This window comes from Odontesthes bonariensis, chromosome 4, assembly GCF_027942865.1.
Source record: "Odontesthes bonariensis isolate fOdoBon6 chromosome 4, fOdoBon6.hap1, whole genome shotgun sequence".
Lineage (NCBI taxonomy): Eukaryota > Metazoa > Chordata > Actinopteri > Atheriniformes > Atherinopsidae > Odontesthes > Odontesthes bonariensis.
Window position 1 is genome coordinate 34,705,136 of NC_134509.1, and position 18,167 is coordinate 34,723,302.

Consider the following 18,167-nt stretch of genomic DNA (forward strand, 5'->3'; position numbering starts at 1 on the left):
AACATTATTGGGTGAGCCCAGGTCAGGAAGTATCACGAGTTCCATGATATCCTTTATCAAAGAGACACAGTTAGCAAACAGGATTTAGAATTATAGTTTTGTTTTGATTATTTTATTTATTTATTTGGTTTCTTATATATTATTTTATTTTATTATTTTTATTATTTATTTTATTAAGTTTTCTTTGAATTACCCAATGAACTGCACCTCAGTCCAGTAGATGGCGGTAATACACCTAGTGTGTAAACTGCCATAAAACATAACAGAAGAAGAAGAAGACGACGACGGAACCACAGCCGATCTGGTACCTACACCGGAATTTCTTTACTTAACTTCCTGGAGTGGCACTTGTGAGCGACATGGACACACGTGGATAATACAACTAAAAATAGACTTTAAAAGGATATCCAGGTACAGTTACTTTTAATTTAGTTCAACTACGTATTCACGTGGACAAAGAAAGCTACATAAACAAACAACAAAAGGATTTCTGGTTTTGAGAGAACGTCACCCACAGCAATCTATTTAAAATATTTCGATTATTATTATTTTTTTTTACTGAACTGGTTGTGTTTATAAAACTCGTAATCGGAGTTTTTACAATTTGAAGAGATGGTAGTTAATTCGGCATGGTTTAAATTGGCAAATAATGACCAGTGAAACACTGTAAAGGAGAACTATTTACATGGATAAACGCCGCTTTCAATTTGTGAACACTGTTGATGAAACTATGGTAAGCAGAATTTAGGCTTAAGAATCAGCGTCATCACGCGATATAAACCGAATGCAAGTTTGTTAATATGTATCCTCAATACATGTCTTGTCTTAAAGTGCCGTTATACCAAGATTTCACAAAATTATATATATTTTTTATCTATGAAGTGAGAGGTTACCCATCGCTCGTAGAGTTTCGCTAACTATTTTGAATCAGAAAGTGTCAGTTTAGTGTTAAATGTCCAGGGTGATTACTGTGGGTAACCCAGTAATAGTTTTACAAAAGAGAACACGGTGTGTGTCTTTCTTGTTTCTTCTTACTTAAGTCATACATTTCAAGTCGGTGATCAGGTAGCATAGGCTACTAGCTAGTTAGCAGGCTAAGTAGTTAGCAGACATTATACCAGACGTGTATATCAGACAAAGTTGCTTAATTATTGACATACTGAACCTATTGTGTGTTGTGCCGCTGACAGTGATGGGCTTCTTTATTCTAACGCATTGCACGTCTGTAGTGATTTTTTTTTTTTTTTTTTTTTTTTTTTTTTTTTTTTTTCATTCTTAGAATTGACTGTTTCTTTGCGCTAAAGAAAGGTCTCAACAGTTCCTCCTTACTTCTTCAGAAGCAGAAAACTGAAGATGAAGGGTAGAGAGAAGCAGCAGCATAAACTGACAGTCTCAAAGCAGAAGAAAAAGGCGAGCAGCAGTGATGATGAAGGCTCAGATGTTGAGAAGAACTTTGCCCTATTAACCAAAAGGGGAGAAGCAAGTGGAGGGACTGAGGAGTGGTACCACAGAGGACCAGAAGAGGAGGAAGTTGAGGAGGTATCAGATGGAAGGGAAGAGGATGACTCTGATGGTGAGGAAGAAGAAGATGATGAGGAAGGATCTGATGGTGGAGAGGAGGAGGATTCTGATGATGGTGAGGAAGATGAGGAGGGAGAAACCAGTGAGGACTCTGAGGAGGATGTAAATGATGATGAGGACCCAGATCTAGATGGTGGGAACAATGAGATCCAGACAAAAGAAGACATCAGAAAAGGTGAGAATATCCCCAGTATCTGGACGTTACCACTTAAAGCAACACTAGAGAATCTGGCTTTTTTTTGTTTTGTTTTGTTTTTTTCACTGACTTTTCACACACTTCTTTTTTGTTGCTTTGATAAAGTGGTTTGTCTAGGAAACTGCCATCCTGTATAAAGATGCTGAGCTGGTCAAACTGAATCAGTGCACCCAAAATAAGAACACTACTCCTTTGTTTGTCTGTTTGTCCCTCAGTGAGGAAATAAGGTGGCTAAGAGCAGACTGATTGGGTATAGCAGAAACTAGCTCTGCAGATGGTGGGACTTCCAGCAAAGTTGACAAGGCTACTGGAGGAGCGAGCACCTGATTAAAACTGTTGAAGTTCCGGTTCAGATCATTCACCCACCTCTGGTCACCCTCAGCCTGGAATTAGGGCTCCATGGCTACATTCAGATTGCAGGCCTTAAAGGCCGTAATACTCAATTTCGATATACTGCTCAGATCCTTTTTTTTTTTTTGTTGGCCTGTCCGCATTACTGTTTTTAATACAGCCAATTTAGAGTTCACAATTCATCATACTGAACTGTGAACTGTTACCAGAAACAACAAAGACGTCATGACCAAAAATATAGACAAGGGCTGGGCGAGTTAACTCGTTATTATCGCGTTAACTCGTTAATTATTTAACGTCGATAAATATTTTATCGAGCATTAACGTGTGTTTTATTATTGTAAAAGTCTGTTGCTCACAGGCTTTTATTTTGTAAAAGTCTGTTGCTGTCTGCTGCGGAACCGGAAAAGAAAGTAATTGGCGGATCCACCAAACATGGAGAAGGGTACGGAACTTTTACTAAGCCATTTTCATTTTAAAGTTCTTCCAGACGGCGGACTCCACAGAACCAAAGTCATCTGTAAACACTGCCAAGTTGAATTGTTTTCTCACCATAGTAGTTCCAGTCTAAAATATCACTTAAAGGCAAAACACACAACTGATAGCAGCAAGTCATTCAAGGAAACAGACAGTGGAGCGAGGCTTCTACATAAAAACTACATAAAGATGCTGATGTTAAAAGTGTGTTTGCACAACAAATGTTATGGCACTTTCATTTATATGGCAGCACATTTAAAATAAAACTAAATGCTAAAAGCTATACACTACTTTTGAGTTCATTTTTGGATTTTGCGTACAAATGCGATTAATCGTGATTAATCAGGGAAATCATGTGATTAAATAGATTAAAAATTTTAATCCTTGCCTAGCCCTAATATAGACTCAAATTTAGATACAGGAATCAAATGCTTATTAAGTCCATCACCTCACTGGTCTTCCACTGACTAACGTCTGTTCTCTCGTCCATCATGGGGTAGAAAAGACGGGTACAGATGTGTGATGACGTCTGCCTGCGCAGAATTGTGGCAAACATCGAGAGTAGAAGTCATGAAAAAAGTCTGTTCTGAGTCACAAGCAAAATAATCGGATTTGGGCCACATTTGACATTCTGAACGTAGCTCTTGGGTTGAGATGGTTTTAAGGCTTTTCCAGACTCAAGATGTTTTAAGATATTAACAAAGAATATAATATTAAGGGATATTGAAGGGATCCTCACATTGTTATTATAGTTCATTAATCAGAAGTTATGTTGGTGCAAATATCAACTACATTCTGAAGTTCAGAGCCAAGTCAAAAAGCATTTTTGTCTGTTTGGGAAGGTTTCTACCTGAGCAAGGTAGACGTTTGTAAGAGGTGCTGACATGCATTCAGGGTGATCAGATCACATGTGAACAGCATGAAATATTGCTTTGCACACACTGAGAACGCACTGAAGACACATTCAGAGGTGGACTGGGGCCCTGCTCACACTTGGTGCTTACATGCTGATCAGATTACAAATGGACAGCCCCATGTACATGTGTTCACACCTGGCATTAGAATATGTCCTCTGAGTGATCACAAACAGGACATCAGCAGGTCTACTGATGTTTCTGTAAAACTCTGAACACAGTCAGCGACCTGAACTTTATCATTACTGTTAGGCTACAAAAATGCTTGAGGTTTGCCTGATACACAATTGTTCTCGTTTGATTTTCTTTGAACAAACGCCAATAAGTTATATAACAGGTGCAATATGAGTAAAAAATATTGATTAGTGACATTGCAGTGCTACATCACTAATCAGGTCAGCATACCTCTGCTGACTAAGGATTCACAAAGTGAAGCTTTTGAACAATCTGCATTTTATATTCTGAACGAGTGTCTGAATACAAAGCCTGAAAAACTTTTTTCTTTAGGGCAGATTTTTGATCCCTTTAATTGCTTTTTACTGTGCAACACTTTTGTAGGTAAACAGTTGTTTTTAAATGTGATTCATGAATGAATTTTACTTTGAAAAACAATCTGATCACAATATGAAACACCAGGGGCCTCATGTGCAAAGACTTGCGTGGATTTCCTACTGAAACATGGCGTACGCTCAAACCCAAATGCCCTCCAACATACAAAAATATCCGGATGTATGAATCTGTGCGCACGCATCAATCCAAGCACATTTCCTTTGTACATCCCAATCAACGTGGAGTTGAGCGCACATGTCGGAGTACCCGACTCCTCCCTTTCCACGCCCCCTACTTAAATATGCAAATCATATTTAAATGAGCCCTACACCTGTGATTCCCCTCTCTGCACGATCAGTAAATAAAGAAAAAAGAAGAACTTCACGGAAAGCGAGATGTCGGTGCTACTTTCTGAAGTGTAGGCGTGCAAAAATGGGTTCTTTGGCACGCTGTCCTTCGGCATAAGCAGCAAACGTAAGATGAGTGGGTGGGAGAGCCTGTGCGAGGCTGTCAATGCTGTGGGGTCTGAGAAGCGGTGAGAGAGTGGTCCGACATTAAGGTGGATGTGAAGCGGAGACTGGCTGCCCACCGCCGCAGAGTGGCCAAAACAGGCGGGTGGGCGACTCTGTTTGAACAGAGAGTCGGCGCAACTATGGGTGACACTGCTCTCTCATGGGGTGGTGGGAGCTCATGTGGGGGACTCTGATTACCCCCAAGGTAAATACTGATGTTTTTGTGTAACTCACAACAACGTGTTCATACAGTAACGTGCAGAAGTGCGCCGGGGAAAAGGTCAGGCTGATTAAGACATTTCACACTTTATGCACAGGGTTATTAACATTTTCCCACAGAGACGATCAGGGGCTTGTTAGAAAGATCTTGAGCTGAAGTTTAACCAGCAAAAAACAGCAAGAAACTAACTTTAACCACCGACTGTGATGCTGTGAAGACGCGATAGAAATTGGGGGCGCACATACTCAATGCACGTCACAGGGAATAATATTAGGAAGAAGCCAAGCATCGCGCACAGTGCCACCCTGTAGTCTGTTCCCAACAGTGCTGTTACTCAGAATGTATGAATCGTGCGTTGAACCACGGCACCTCGCCACAATGTTGGTTAATTGCATTTACGCATCACATATGATCTGTACATCGATCAAATGAAAATTTTTCCTGTTAACATACAAATTCATTATGCGATTGAGCTTTTATGGCAATGTGTGTGAAGTCGATAGCTCTGATTACAAAATCGGCTCTCGCTTCAAATTGAGGTTTAAAGGGATACGCCACCCCCAGGCCAAATTAAGTGTATCCCCGCATTCCCGAGACATAAATAAGTGTGTGGGAGCGTTTTCCTGGCGACCCAGGCATTGTCCAAATCTCACAGCACTGACCACTGCTTGGTTTCGCGTAATACCTCCATGCTAGCGTCGCCAATCGAAATATTTCGCCCAACGTGAATTAATTTACTTGATTTACCTTCTAATTACTGTGTGAGTGGTGTACTTTCACATCGAGTGCAAATGACTGTGTAAATCAACACGGAAGGCTTGGTTTGCTCATGTCGGTTTGGGAACTAGTTTCCTGTGCGGACAACACAGCCGACGCACACTCCCCGCTACGTCATTGGGAATCCCCACCCCCACTGTCCCATCTGTGTTCGAAACAGAGGTTGAGCGGAGTAATATTTCGATCGGCGACGCAAGCATGGAGGTATTACGCGAAACCAAGCAGTGGTCAGTGCTGTGAGATTCGGACAATGCCTGGGTCGCCAGGAAAACGCTCCCACACACTTATTTATGTCTCGGGAATGCGGGGATACACTTAATTTGGCCTGGGGGTGGCGTATCCCTTTAATGTTGGCCTGTTAAACTTCATTGTATGGGAATTTGATATACCTGGCTGAGATGTGGATAATTCTGTCCCACACAGCTGGCATGGCTCGGGTCAGGGTCAGACTGGCACAGTCCCAATCGGTTGGCCAGCTCCCTCTGGAATGCCCCGGTTGGAACCCCAGTGTGCACATAACCTGTGGGCACAGGCAGCGCATGGCTCCTCGCTGTGTTGCGCTCCAACGCCGGCCGCTGCTCTGCGCATAGTTCCAGGAGGATTTCCCTCAAAACGGCTAATGAGTCAGTCGCCATCATGTGCCAGCAAATCCTCTCTGTCTAGTGAACACATGCACTCTTCGAATCGCACCATTTGCAAAGTCTTCTAATACTTTTAAAGCAGCCATTGTTTTTAATGGTATGCATTGCACCACTTTGCGCATGCTTTTATATCCACTCGTGTAACTGCAGACACATGGGTGCGTTCATTGTTTATCAGTATTAATTGTTCATCTGTCTCAAATGTGCACATCACTGTCTGAGGACTAATTGTTTTCACATTTATTTATTATAACAGTTTCCCAACATCACCTTAGGTGTCGCCAAAGAATCAACAGCTGTAGAAAAGTGCGTACGCCAGCCCTGAAGCTGCCGTGAGGCACCGCACATTTCCACGATCATTTCGCTCTTGATACATCTGATTGTTGACGTGAAAACGTGCGTACCCCACTTTTTTGTACATTAGGCCCCAGATCTGTGCAACAAAAAAGATTTACATCTTGCTGAATATTTAGGGTAAGGTCCTTTAAGAACTGACCATTTACAGCTACTTAGTTGACTTGCTGAGTATTGGTGTGTCTGAGCTTGCTGAAATGGACAAACTGACTCTTCTGAAGTCCTAGCTGCTTTCATTCTTATCCATTCTCTGAAGAAAACGGCTAAACATCTGCTTTCAGGAAAGAGCAACTTAACTACATGCATTATATCAAAGGGATTTGTGCACATTCAAACCACTCTTGTACTGAGGGGAAAACTAACCTGATGCCACACAGACAAGCAGTGGAGTCTCCATTTGGATGTTTTCCTGCTCTTGATTCCAGAGAAACACGAACATCTTGTATAAAGCTGACAGTCAATAAAGTGACTGACTTATGCATAGCAGCAAAGCTTCGGAGCTGTCCCGTAAATGTCTTGTAGCAGCTTTTTAACATTGACAATGCAATATTATTTGAATGTAATATTTAGAACTGAGTTGTGTTGTCTGTTCTGTCTGTGTTTTAAGGAGTATAGCACCATTTAATCTGCAGTGAGAGGGAGGGGGATTCTTTGTTGTGTAGCACTGTAACGTCGTCATAGGGCTGAACGATTTTAAGAAAAAATTGAAATTGCGATTTTTCTGGCAGAGATTGTGATTTCGATTTCAACCACGATTTATTTTCTTTAAATCAAGTTTCAGTGTAAATTAATTCAATGCGGCTGGCCCCGGTTTAAAAAAAAAAAAAAAAGTAAATTATGCACCAAAAAAACCCGCAGCTTTGACGATCGCAAAATCGTGTTGTCTGAGATCGCGATTTTCGGTCGAAAACGATAGATCGTTCAGCCCTACGTCGTCATGAAAAGTGCTGTACATATAATGTTTTATTGTGTCATGCAAGGTACACAGTTTGTGGATATATTATGGGCAGTAAAGTTACTTTTTATTGTTAGTTGTATGGCTTGTTGTTGATCAGCTTTTTCTTTCGGGTCAGAATGAAAAACTTCAGGTAGTTTAAAAGCCTCAGTTTGATTGTCTTTAGTCAGCTGAGGCATGCTGACACTGAGCTCTGCAACATCAGGTATTTTGTGCTTCGTTTTCTTCTCTCATATTGTGTCTGATACATAATTGTGCTTATGGAAAGCTTGTAGAAACATTCTGCGCTAAATGTCTCTCTGATAAACCAGAAACATGTTGGCGTCTGAATATATGGGGACCTTGAATTATTCATGTTGTTTATCAAGGTTAAGAAAAAGTGTTCAGGTATTTTCTAAAGTTATTCCCTTCACCCAGCTTAATTTGAGCCACAGCAGAAATAAGGTGGGTGCTAAACATTATCTCAAAGGTCCATGAGCCGAGCTGCAAAAGGTCTTTATAAGGTTGGAAGCTGCGGCCTGTTTGGAGACAGTTGCATAGTAAAAATGCTGCGTGCTGATCTTCAGTAGAGCTGCAATAGTTTGTTAATAAACTGTTCCACATTTTGCTGTCTTACCTGCCCAGAACTATCCAACATGTCCTTTGAGGATATCATGAAGCTGCAGAACAAAGTGGGAAGCAAAGTTTACAACGAGGCCGCCTACGGCAGCAACAAGAACCAAGAGACCTGCAAGAAGAAACGACTAAACAAGAACAGGTGAATGTGTTTGTGTGGCTTCTGTCATTCTAAATCTTTCATGAACCAAGAAGAAGCCCAGTTTACATATTCAAGTAGATGCACTTCCTCAGTCTGCACAGACAGCTGCTGGGACTTTACAGTCGACATGTTCCAGGTTATTGAGTGTGTGTTTGTGATCTTAGGCCAATGGAGATCTCGGCTAAGAGGCCAGCTCCCTTCCTCCGTCAGGTCGTTCCAGTAAAGAAACCAGTGAGTGAAGAGATCCTGTGGCTTAAGGGTCGTGTTTGCACCATAAATCCTCTTATTTCAGAACGACTTTGAAATGATGGTGTTTCTAATTTGTGCTGCAGACATTAAGAGATCCTCGATTTGATGACCTGTCCGGGGAATACAAACCTGAAATTTTTGAGAAGACTTACAAGTTCATTGATGACATCAAGCATAGAGAGAAAGAGGTGAGACAACTAGAATGGGAGCTTACTGGCTGAATGTAGAAAACAAACAAAAATAACTGCTTGTCCTTGAAGGCATCTGAGTTTACCAACAGCTCTAAACTGCAGAAGCTGATTCAATGAGAATACTGGACTTGAGAACATGAGAGTGGAACTGTTAACATGTAGTTTGTTTGCAGATCATCCAGAAGCAGCTGATGAAGACCAAGAAGAGCAACCAGAGGAAGGAAAAGCTCCAGTTCTTGCTGAAGAGATTGGTAAGGCTCAGTGTTAATTCTGGCACCTTCAGTAGTGTTACTCTCCTGAGGACGGAGCAAATTATTGGGCCTCATGCAAGAACATTTTCTTATTTTTATTCTAAATTTCTCGTACGAACACGCCACGTCAGATTCAACAAACGCTCTTAACTTGGGAAAAAGTGTGTAAACGACCTTCGTAAAGTATGAATGCCACCCGTGCGTATTTAAGTGCACGTGCACGAGGATAGTAGATTTGCATACTCCACACCCAAAATAATACCAAATAAGGCTACGCTTCCTCGCTCCTGTGCCAGGAAGTGTTGAGTGTTGAGTCAAGGCGCAAAAAGAACAACTTTACGGGCTCTGAGATTGAAATTCTGCTTTCAGAGATCAAAAAGGAAAATCTGTCATTTTTAGCAGTGTCAGCAGTGGGATTACGGGACCCGCTAAAGCGAAGAAATGGGAAGCAATTAGGAGTGCTGTTAATTCCGTGTCACCTGTAGTTCGTAATGTCACCAAAATGAAGAAGAAATGGTTTAATATGAAAATGGCTTTAAAAAAAAAACGTCTCGCCATGGCCAGGCGCTCGATGACTGCAGCTAAAGCCGTACAATCAGTAGTTGCCTCATCATGATGGCTCTTTGATGGGGCGGTCCATGAGGGGGGTCTTCTGGCACCACACCTTCTGGTTTGCCTGGGCTGGTTCAGGTGGAGACCCTCGTTCATGGCAATATTGTGCAAATCTGGCATGCCTTCTCTGGGCTATAGAGCAGTTTGCCCCCCCCCCCCCCCCCCCCCCGCTGTATCGAGACACACCCACCTGGCCTTCAGCTCAGTGCGCTCCACAACGCCACGGGTGCTTTGATGCATATATGTGTGCAGTCTATTGCTCCGATTAGGTTTGGCAGTCCAGCCAAGGCATGAAAGTCCCTCTTAATTTGTACTTGTTGGACAGCGGTGTATGGGAGTTTGATGTACCATGGGTGATAACCTGATGAGAGCTTTGATGACCAAGGGGAGCGCACGACTCACAGAGGACTGGGACACCCCCGATCTGTCTCCCTCTGAAAAGTTCCAGTGGTCAAAAATGAATGGTGGTGAGGACCTGGACGTGTGGTGGAATTGGGTATGATCGGCGTGTTTCTCTGGGGTTGTGGCTCTAGCAAGCTGCATATTTGTAGCAGCACAGTCCTTGATAGTCTTAATCGCGATGTCAGCCATTCGTCTGTCTCTGCAGGAAATCTACACAGGCTCTTGAAGAGACGACGCGCTAAGGCATCCAAAAGTAGCAAGTCAGCCGCTGGTTGACATTGACATTGTTATATACAGATTCAAATTAACCTTCAATTAGTGCATAATTTAAGTCAAACAGAATAATGTCAGCATCATTATGGGGTATAATGCATATATTTATTTATTTATGTTTGCTTCAAAGTAATTAAATATACAATCCATTAGTCAAGCAAACTTGATTGGCATAACAGCGGACTATTTTAGGAAACTCCTACGTCAGGTCTGGATCACTCAAATTCTGTTCGTACCTGAAAGAAAACGTAAAATACTAAAAGATTGGTGAATGCGCAAATTCTCTTAAATCACTCGTACGCACGACTTAAGAACAAATCTGTGCGTACGAACGGTTGTTGCATGAGGCCCATTGTTAGTACTTTGAGGATGCAGCTGTTCCCATCTCTATTGTACGTGGTAACCAAGGTTAGAGGTGTTAATTTCTGGAAAAGTGGAAAAAGAAACTGTTAATTTGTTCTCACAAAAAAATCCATGTCCCGCTGTTCTGTAGTTATACCTCAGGATATCCAGTAAACATTGATCTTGGCATATATATCTTTTTTTAAACACGATAATGTCAGGTAACTATCTCAGATGCAAATTTGAGATGTATTCCCATAGCAGGTATCCCCAGGTTTCCACCCTTCTGCCAGTCAAGGCAGATGACCCCCCCACGCTGAGTGGTTTTGCTGGAAGGTTAGGAATAGTTTTCTTGTCCATTGTCATCATACAAAATTATATAATTATATCATTTATAACAATTATGAACAAAGAGCAGCCCTGACAGAGTCCAACCCTCACCGGAAACACATCCGACTTACTGACGGCAATACGGACCAGACTCTGACACCGGTCATACAGAGACCAAACAGCCCCTATCAAGAGGTCCGGCACTCCATACTCCCGGAGCACCTCCACAGGACTCCCAGAGGGACACGGGCGAACGCCTTCTCCAAGTCCACAAAACACATGTAGACCGACCGGTTGGGCGAACTTCCATGCACCCCCTAAGACCCTGCTGAGGGTATAGAGCTGGTCCACTGTTCCATGGCCAGGACAAAAACCACACTGCACCTCCTGAATCCGAGATTCGACTATCTGACGGATCCTCCTCTACAGTACCCCCGAATAGACCTTACCAGGTAGGCTGAGGAGTGTGTTCCCCCTGTAGTTGGAACACACCCTCCAGTCCCCCTTTTTAAAGAGGGGGACCACCACCCTGATCTGCCAGTCCAGAGGCACTGTCCCCAATGTCCACGCAATGTTGTAGTCAACCAAGACAGCCCTACAACATCCAGAGCCTTGAGGAACTCCGGACGGACCGCATCCACCCCTGGGGGCTTGCCACCAAGGAGTTTTTCGACCATCTTGGCAACCTTAGCCCCAGAAATGGGAGGCCCCACACCCAAGCTCCCCGACTCTGCTTCCTCATCGGAAGCCGTGTCAGTGGGATTGCGGAGGTCCTCGAAGTATTCCCTCCACCGACTCACAACGTCCCTAGTTGAAGTCAGCAGCGCCCCATCCCCACCATACACAGTGTTAACGGTGGTTGGATTCAATTGGAGCCATAGAAATGAGTGAAATAAGCACTTGAACAAGAGATATTATCAGCAATTATCAGCTGTTGGATGTAATTACACTTGCACTGCAGCCAGAGAGCCACGTGTGAGAACACAAATGTCAGATTACCCGGTCAGCTCTGGCTTGAACAGTGGTTCGATGGGTGGTGTATGTCTTAGGTCCACTTGAATGTGGAACACATTATTATAAAGAGATGTTTTTCCACTTCAGCTGTCAGTGGTTTTAATGTTGTTCAGTTTTAAATGTGCCATCTTTCTGCAGGAGAACCAGGAGCGAGCCAGAGAGAGCCGAGAGCAGCAGAGAGAGAGAGAGCTGCAGTTTAAGAGGCAGCAGAGAGAGCGAGCCAATCAGGGCGATCGGCCGTTCTTCCTCAAGAAATGTAAGAACAAGTTTAACAACACGACTGGTATCTGTCTATGCAACGATTTCCCTCAGAATACAGCTTACAAACGCTCAACAGAAGTTCAGGATCATCAATTTTTCACAATATTTTTTATTTATTTTTTAAATTTGGCCCCATATCATGAAAATGCATTTATTCACTTTTGTATTGTTAATTAATTTATTTTTAAAATAAATTGTGACGTTGAAAACAGCCATTCTGTTAGGCTCCTGTAAAGACCCCCACTTGACTTGTGTCAGTCTCAATCAGGGTTGGGGAGTAACGGATTACATGTAACGGCGTTACGGTAAAAGGATACAAAATAAAAGTAACTGTAATCCGTTACAGTACAAGCAAAAAAGATGTACTCAGATTACAGTTACATTCAGTGAGAATGGGGGTTACTTAACAGGATTACAATTTGTGCGAGGTTGCAGTGACAGAAGTACAGAGCGGCAGGGTCGGACTGGGGAAAAAAAAATCGGCCCTGGCAATTTTCCCCGGGACCAGCCCCCCCCTCAGTATTAATTAGTATCTCCAATCTAATTAAATAAAAATAAAAAAACGAGCACAGACCGCTCATACAGTCACTGGCATGTACCCATAGAAAAAATACACACTCACACACACATCACACAACCTGACTATCGACTGCTAACAACCATGATCAGTAACCTACACAAACCCAGACACATAATGGCTCGGCGGCCAGCAATCGGATAAACCAATGAAGTGAATCAATCCTGTGAAAGAATGAAAACAAGTGAATGAAACCTGCACTCACCCATTATGAAGTTAACTCTGCCAGCCCCACTCTTGCCCCTGCTCAGCCAACTCCTTGACGTCGGGTATGGTTGGTAACGTTACGGCGGCTAGCATTAGCAACGAGGCTGCTAGGCTTGCTAAATCGGTAAGCATTAAGCATCAAGGCTACTGAAGAAAGCTAGTCTTTTTAGCTACGTTATATTATTATCTTTCTTCTCGGCTATAAGTTAACCTTTGTTTACGGCCACTGGCCCTAACCTGACGCGCTAGCTGTCAAATCACCTGGAAGTTTTCACCGGAAGTACTGGCGCACACACACAAGCAAGGGTGTGCAAAGAAAAATAAAATTTTATGTAAAAGTCTTTCTTTGCTTATTTATTACTAAAGTAGAGCACTTCATTGTCATTGCACATGTATTAATGAAATGCAGTTTGGCATCTTATCAAGTGTAACGCGTGCAGATTGTATAGCATGCAGTATTTAGAGATAAAATGCAGTTATTTACAGCTAGTGTAAGGAAAGATGGTTAATAGATATGTGCAGAATAGATCAATTACCTAGGGAAATGCATGTATGTGCAGAGAATGTATAATGTAGTTATGGCAGTACAATGAAAAGAAAAATAGCATGGTATAAATAAATGTGATAAATACAGATGGAATCATACAGATAATAGGCTACCATAAATAGGTCAAAGTAATCCAAAAGTAATTAGTTACATTACTTTTTTAAAGTAATCCAAAAAGTTACACTACAATTACATTTTAAACAAGGTAACTTGTAACTGTAACGGATTACATTTTTAAAGTAACTTACCCAACACTGGTCTCAATTTTATCACACTGGCCTGATTTGCAGAGCCCTGCCCCTTACTGGAAGTTTCTGCTGGAGTTTCTGAAGTGTCGTGATGCGCGAGAAGAGTCGTTTGTGTTTACGGCACTTAGCTAAGTACTGTATGCTAGTTGTAGTTGTAGCTATGTGTTCGCTTGCGTTGAAGAGCCAACACCAAGCGTTTCATATTCTGCCTTTCACAGACTGAATATGAAACGTTCGATGTTGGCACTTCCCATCTTTGTGAAATTTCTCCAAGCGTGATCTTGTTCATCTACCTTAGTGATCTGCGTTTTAGATCGTAAAGAGACAGGTGATGACGGTGCTCTAATTCCTCCTGAGTTCGAGACGTAGCCTAGCTTCAGAAATACACGGACTGACCTGATTAGAATAAGAATAGCGTTTTGATCCGAACAAGAATTGTTATCTACAAATGAAAATTGATTAATTTGTGATTGTAATTGGAATAGTGTAGAGCTAGTCTGCGTTTATTGCGGCGTGTATGTTGGTAGTGCCTGCGCACATCTGTCTAAGATGTAACTTTTGTAAGTGTCTGCTAATACAAAGGAATCACTCCACGAATACACCATGATGAGGGAAGAATCCCATTCAAGATCAGCAACAGTCCATCCATACATCCATTATCTTCCGCTTGTCCGGGGATCGGGTCGCGGGGACAGCAGCCTGAGCAGAGAAACCCAGACGTCCCTGTCCCCGGCCACTTCCTCCAGCAACAGTATTATAGCATATTATCTTGAGTTCTCTCTTCAGAAAATCTCTGATTATAGTATCTTACGTGGGCAGTCTACACTTGTGAATCAGATGACCTAACTGCACTGACTAAATAACACAACGGCAGCATTCGCCACGATGTTTAGTTAGTGGGTGTGTACAGGTGGGCATTTTTACGACAGTGTAGAATTTCAGTTTGACCAATAGAGATCGCTATACTGCCGCTAAACTACCTTGTATCCCTTTAAGATTAGATTTACACATAAATAAAACATAATAAAGTAAATGAGTGAAGTGACCACAGATCAGTGGTGACTTGCTGTATTTTTCTGTTTCAGTTGTTATTGGAACAAATCAATTGATTGAAATTGAATGTGTTCACAATTGCAAAAACTGTCACTACTGTAATATTTTTATTCCTTTTTCTCATCATTGACATCACTGGAAGTGCTCAACATATGCATACAAAAGATCAGATGTTAAAAACAAAATAATCGATGAGTTGATAGCAAATCTTGATATGAAAGATTTATTTAAAAAAAAATGCTCACAAGAATTATTTAAAAAATCTTAGATTTCAAATGGTGATTATTTGATTGAAATTAATTAAAAATAATTAAACCCAATTGAATTCTTCCAATAATTGTGTTAGAACTATAATTTAACCAGATATGTCTTGATGCAGTTGGAAATCGAAATAAAAACACACTAAAAGTCCAATTTGAAAGTACATTATTCAGTTTTTGTGTTTTTTATTTAGTTTCCTTTTTTTTCCCTTTTGTAGCTGAGAAGAAGAAACTCCAACTGGCTGAAAAATACCAGGAGCTGAAGAAGAGTGGCAAATTGGAGAACTTCCTGAGCAAGAAGAGGAAGAGGAACGCTGGGAAGGACCGCAGGAAGCTGCCAAAACAGATGCAGAACAAAAAGGCTACCTGACGCACCCCATGACCAAAACGTCTGAAGAACCAGCTGAGAAATAGATAGAACAAATCTGTCAGAGCAGCTGGATGGTCTGGCTGTAATGAAGCAACTCAGCCTGCTGATAGCGCTGTTTAAATTAATCTCACAGTCAGGGTTGTATTGTCTTCTTCTGAATACTGATTGGAGCATTTTGGACTGTTTGGACAGATTAGTATCGTCTAAAATGTTCCAAAGCTTTCCTGAGCTTTAAACTGAAAGCATAATGACAAGTTGCCATTATGATTTTTTTTTTTTTTTTTTTTTTTGTTTTAACTATTGAAACCTAAAGATTGAACCAAGCGGACATACTAAAACCAAACATTTTCCTGTTTGTAAATGATAAATAGAACTTGCTGAATGGTATTATCTGACATTTTGAACTGTCCATGAACACAATTAGTGAAGTTTGCTTAGGCAGGACACTTCGGAGGTGAAACATTTTACCAGAGTTTGATGGATTATTCTTGTACAAACTGAAGTTATGGGTATAAAGCCCACATTATCTCAAGTTGTTCATCAGCATCCGTTCATCAGTTTAGCTACAGCTGCACAGATGTTACGTTGCTCTGAATGTGATCTCAGTAAAAATGCAAATAATATAGTCTGAGTGAAACTGTACATTAAAAAAATGCTTCTATAAAGCTGTTTTTGTTGAATAAAATATTTGTATTTTTCTATCTGTGCATTTGCATTTAAAATACATAAAGGAAACAAAAAATATAATATAAAACAAGGATTATTGATAAGACTTTGTAAGTATCAAACTATGTTCAAATCTCATTTGTTCAAATTATTGTTGTGTCCTTCAAATTATGGAGTCAAGCCTGTAGGAATTATATAACAGCAACAACCAAGATGGTACATAATTATAATACACAGTATGACAAACACAAAATAGCATTTCAACAGCACATGACATTCTTGTAATATTAGGAAAGTTTATAGTGTCTTAGTTGCCGTGCATTTTCTGTAAATCTTGACTAATGCCATGACATGTAGAGCTCCTCAAGTCACTGCATGTGTGACTGAAACATAAAATGAAAGAATGCAAGCAAGATCACAAAATACTACTGATATGTTTATACAAGGTAGCAGTTCCAGACCAAGCATGCATCAGACAGAGATTTTGGTGGCACAAAGGGAACCAACTGCTCTTGGGCCTGTGGTTATGTTTTTCTGTTTATCTGTGTGCATTGTCCCCAAGTTTTCTTAAGCTGCTTTACTTTACATCACATAGACAATCACAATTTAAGCTAAAGGCCCATTTATGCCCTACGGAACCGGACGAAATTCGTCTGTCCGGTCCATACGTTGCTCCCGGAGCTTCTGTTTATGCCTCCGTCCGTATTGCGCACGTCCGTAAGAAATCCTCTAGAGGGAGGTATTATATTGAGTCATTGTCGGCCGCGGGTTTGAGAAACATGGCGTCAATTGAGGAAGTTGCAGTCATACAAATGTATATACCCCCTGACCATCTCACAAATCCTCTCCTCCATTACCTGGCATTTTTAAATCTTAAAATGTTTTAATCTCCTACTCTTCGTTCTTCTTCTTCCTCCATAACTTCCGGAGCCAACACGCTCCTGACTCTCTACTGCCCCCACGAATTCCTCTGGTATTGCTCCGTTTCGCCCGGAGCTCACCGGATTGCTAAGCTCTTGACCTACGGACAAACTGACGGATGAAACGCCCCCCGGAACCGGGTGAAAGCGTCCGTTTCCGTAGTTAACGTAGGGCATAAATGGGCCTTTAAGGTTGATAACAAATAACTCATCTAAATGATTAGAGACTTTTACTTGATGTTCAGACATCTTGGGGAGGAGTCATGACAGCAGAGGTAGCTGGTTTAAACTAAGACACTGGACCAAGTATCATAGCTCAGATACAAGCTGGTAACATTTCCATTTACAGTCTTTCACTTTAGTCAGTCTTTCTTATTATGATCAAGATCTCAAGGTGACTGATAACACTTTCTCTTTGTTTCTGTGGGCCACAGACAATGATTTCAGTTTAGTCTGAGTATAGCTGGAGAAAATTGTTTTGCATCCAAACACTGATCTGTTCAATGCAGAGACACAAGGCTGCTGGCCGTGTCATCAAGCGGCGGCTCAAGGCCTCTGGACTGACAGTTCACAAACAGGCATATAGAGAGCACAGGAAGGCCTATGCAGAAGCTCTGAGGTATGCACAGTCCAGGTTTTATTCCACCATCATCAACAACAGCCCCGGTAACTCCAAACAACTTTTCTCGACTATAAATCATCTCAAACTGCCTTCACTTGTCCGCTCACACCTCTCCCCCGCTGCTGTCCTGCCTCTCACAACCATTGACCCGCCATCTGAGATTGTCCAGCCTCTTTGCTCCTTCTCTTATGTCACACAGGAGGAAGTGGAGGATATGATGAAAGACACAAAGCCAACCACCTGTGCTCTGGACCCTTTTCCATCAGCTCTGCTGAAGGCAAACACCTCTGCCATCCCTTTCCACTTTTAAGACTAAGCTTAAAACTTTCCTTTTTGATAAAGCTTATAGTTAGGGATGGCTCAGGTGTTCCTGAAACATCTCATAGTTAAGCTGCTATAGGCCTAGACTGCTCGGGGGCCTCATCTGTCTCACTTTTCCTCACTTTACTCTTTTTCCCCCCGTTTAATTTCTCAAATGATATTATGTA

At 41.7% G+C, this 18,167-nt stretch overlaps 1 protein-coding gene across 3 annotated transcripts; it reads left to right on the forward strand.

Annotated features, from left to right (window-relative positions):
* The first annotated feature begins 274 nt into the window (after positions 1 to 274).
* rrp36 (ribosomal RNA processing 36) lies at positions 275 to 16,172 on the forward strand. 3 transcript variants are annotated; one of them, XM_075464087.1, is made up of 8 exons: positions 275 to 411; positions 1,280 to 1,756; positions 8,152 to 8,284; positions 8,449 to 8,515; positions 8,617 to 8,721; positions 8,898 to 8,975; positions 12,087 to 12,204; positions 15,320 to 16,172. In XM_075464087.1, exons 2-8 carry the CDS (start codon positions 1,354 to 1,356, stop codon positions 15,469 to 15,471), a joined length of 1,056 nt encoding a protein of 351 aa, XP_075320202.1. In that variant the 5' UTR covers positions 275 to 411; positions 1,280 to 1,353; the 3' UTR covers positions 15,472 to 16,172. The 3 variants fall into 3 exon arrangements, with proteins under 3 accessions (XP_075320202.1, XP_075320201.1, XP_075320203.1); XM_075464086.1 differs by having other exon boundaries at positions 276 to 411; positions 1,338 to 1,756; XM_075464088.1 differs by lacking the exon at positions 275 to 411 and adding an exon at positions 439 to 733 and having other exon boundaries at positions 1,338 to 1,756.
* The last annotated feature ends 1,995 nt before the right edge of the window (positions 16,173 to 18,167 follow it).

Bases quoted from the DNA above. Each gene is read 5' to 3' on its own strand.
- rrp36 (XM_075464087.1), top strand. From the start codon at position 1,354: ATGAAGGGTAGAGAGAAGCAGCAGCATAAACTGACAGTCTCAAAGCAG. The intron at 8,285-8,448 runs GTGAATGTGTTT...TTGTGATCTTAG, and splicing joins AAACGACTAAACAAGAACAG to GCCAATGGAGATCTCGGCTA. The intron at 8,976-12,086 runs GTAAGGCTCAGT...ATCTTTCTGCAG, and splicing joins AGTTCTTGCTGAAGAGATTG to GAGAACCAGGAGCGAGCCAG.